The sequence below is a fragment of the Sphaeroforma arctica genome (assembly GCF_001186125.1).
Source record: "Sphaeroforma arctica JP610 unplaced genomic scaffold supercont1.1704, whole genome shotgun sequence".
NCBI lineage: Eukaryota > Ichthyosporea > Ichthyophonida > Sphaeroforma > Sphaeroforma arctica.
The window spans coordinates 1-2,416 of NW_014038854.1; the positions used below are offsets into that span (position 1 = coordinate 1).

Genomic DNA, 2,416 nt, shown 5'->3' on the forward strand with positions numbered 1-2,416 from the left:
TATCCCAAATGGTGACAGTAGTACGTTAGAATCTGTGGCAGTGAATGTGAGAGATCAGTATTGCATAGTTACTTTGTACGGTTCTTTTTCGATGCACGCTGGGCTTACCGGCTGTCGATAAACATAATCGGGACAGTTTATTTCTAGTCTCTAGTTTGAGTGAGCGTAAATCAGATTGATATCTTGGCAGTTTGATTCAATATATATGGGCGATTAAGAGGATACGAATTGATTTCCGGCTAGATATAGCTCATATGAAAAGCCCAAATCCACACATGCCTTAATTGCCATCAAATATTTTGATACTGGTTTGCAGTATATGATCGTGCGTTTGTGGGTCTGTTTTATTCGCTCGCGATTTATAGGCTCTGGCGATGCTTGACCGTGTTCATAGTATGTCATTAGTGAAGCTAACAATTAATCTGCCGTCGCCCCAGTCAGTTCCGGATTATTTATTACGAGACCTCACTACTGTGTCTTCTATCGCGTTCACCTTGTATCCAAGTGTGGAAATATTAAACCCATTATGAAAATGCTACACCAGATCAAATAGACTATGGGTAGTAAGACTAGCTAGGGATGACATAGGTAGATGGGGACTAGTCATTTATCCCACGTCTTCTGTACTTACTGTGTCTTCTATCGCGTTCACCTTGTAACCCGCCCCACTAAAACAAACAGGAAGATGTCGAGGCATTCATGGTGAAGAAGGAGGTGGACCCGGAGTTGCAAAGACTGGACGAACTCCGCCGCAAGTACAAATTCATGGAGACCAATATGCAGAACCAACGGACACACTACGAGTCCAAGATTCCGGATTTAAAAGCGGACGTCGAAATGGTCAAGGAATTGCAGAAAATGAAGGTATATGATCGGGGGCGTGTAGCGTAGCGGAGATTGTATTCGAATGTTGGCGTGTACGCGTAATTGTTAGTGAGTTGTTGGTCATATTTAGTAGGTAAATCTATATCGCAGTAGATATGTTTGAACAACAATGGGAGTGTATTTGATCTGTGGCATGTAGCGTAGTGGGGATTGTATTCGAGTGTTGCACGCTTGGTTGTTAGTGTATTGTTGATACGCGGGTATGCACATATTGTAGTAGGTAAGTCCGTATCGTAACAACAGTACTTAGTGTACTGTTGATACTTTTTGTAGTAGGTTTGTCCATATTGTAGTAGGTATGTTTGAACAACAGTACTTAGTGTAATGTTGATACTTAATGTAGTAGGTAATTCCTTGTCGTAACAACAGTACTTAGTGTAATGTTGATACTTAATGTAGTAGGTAATTCCTTATCGTAACAACAGTACTTAGTGTAATGTTGATACTTATTGTAAAAGATAAGTCGATATCGTGGTAGGTATGTTTGAATAACAATGGGTATGCTAGGTGGTCACTCGGGTATCCATATGTGTTTACAAGTTTTACCCATGATGAAACCAGTACCACATGTGATCTGTGTGTGTAGCTACGAATGGCATTCTTGGATGAAAGCATACAAACATGCAGCATTATACGTTATATAATCAAGCATTTTAAACCACACTAATTGGCTCCAGGCTTGTCTACTCTACGGCCGACGCGCACTGGGTGCGAAATTTCAGATCACTGTACATTCCTCTACTGTACCTCTTCACATCGTATGTTTTTTTAACAAAATGGGATAAGTATGGGGGATCCCACATCTATGCGTGTGACTCAGCAGTAAACACCTCTTGAACACAACAGCACACCCACGTACGCGTGCTAGTACGAGACTAGAACCAATAAGCCCGTCGGTTCAGATGCTCTCTTATACTCAAAAATGCCAAGGATATGCTCAGCGCTCGCTAAATATGGGAGCATATCCACCCCAGGGTTTGTTATAACGCGTCCCTTTTTTATATTTAAATGTTTTGGAAATCGTGTCTGTGAACAGGAGGGCAGTGAGTTGACTACGCAGTTCGCGCTTGCGGACAGTGTTTACGCGAAAGCCACTGTGCCGAAGACAGACCGCATCGGACTTTGGTTGGGGGTAGGTGTATTTTCAAATGTGAAGGTGTTTGCTTGCCCGTTTGTTTGCGTGTCTGTTTATAAATGTATTTTGTTTGTAGTGTTCATGTGTGAATCTTCATCAGTTTATATTTGTACGTTTTAGTTTGATACATTTATAAAAACCTACACGTATCCAAACAATGGTAACATATATATATATGTATGTAACTATATATACTATATATATATGCTTATATACACACTCGCTCTCTCTTCTACATACTCATTCACAATAATATATATATACATGTGTGTGTGTGCGTGTGTGTGTGTGTGTGTGTGTGTGTGTATATACATGTCTATATTTATATATATCTATATATGTCTGTGTCTGTGTCTGTGTCTGTGTGTCTGTGTGTGTATAAATTATATTATTTAT

At 40.1% G+C, this 2,416-nt stretch overlaps 1 protein-coding gene across 1 annotated transcript in view; it reads left to right on the plus strand.

Moving 5' to 3' along the window:
* Positions 1–680: 680 nt before the first annotated feature.
* SARC_11469 (prefoldin subunit 3) overlaps positions 681–2,416 on the plus strand; it is a 2,531-nt gene continuing 795 nt past the window's right edge. The window contains exons 1-2 of the mRNA XM_014294445.1: positions 681–864; positions 1,922–2,017. Coding sequence (XP_014149920.1) covers positions 700–864; positions 1,922–2,017 — 261 coding nt within the window. The 5' untranslated portion in view covers positions 681–699. The remainder of the gene's footprint in view (positions 865–1,921; positions 2,018–2,416) is intronic.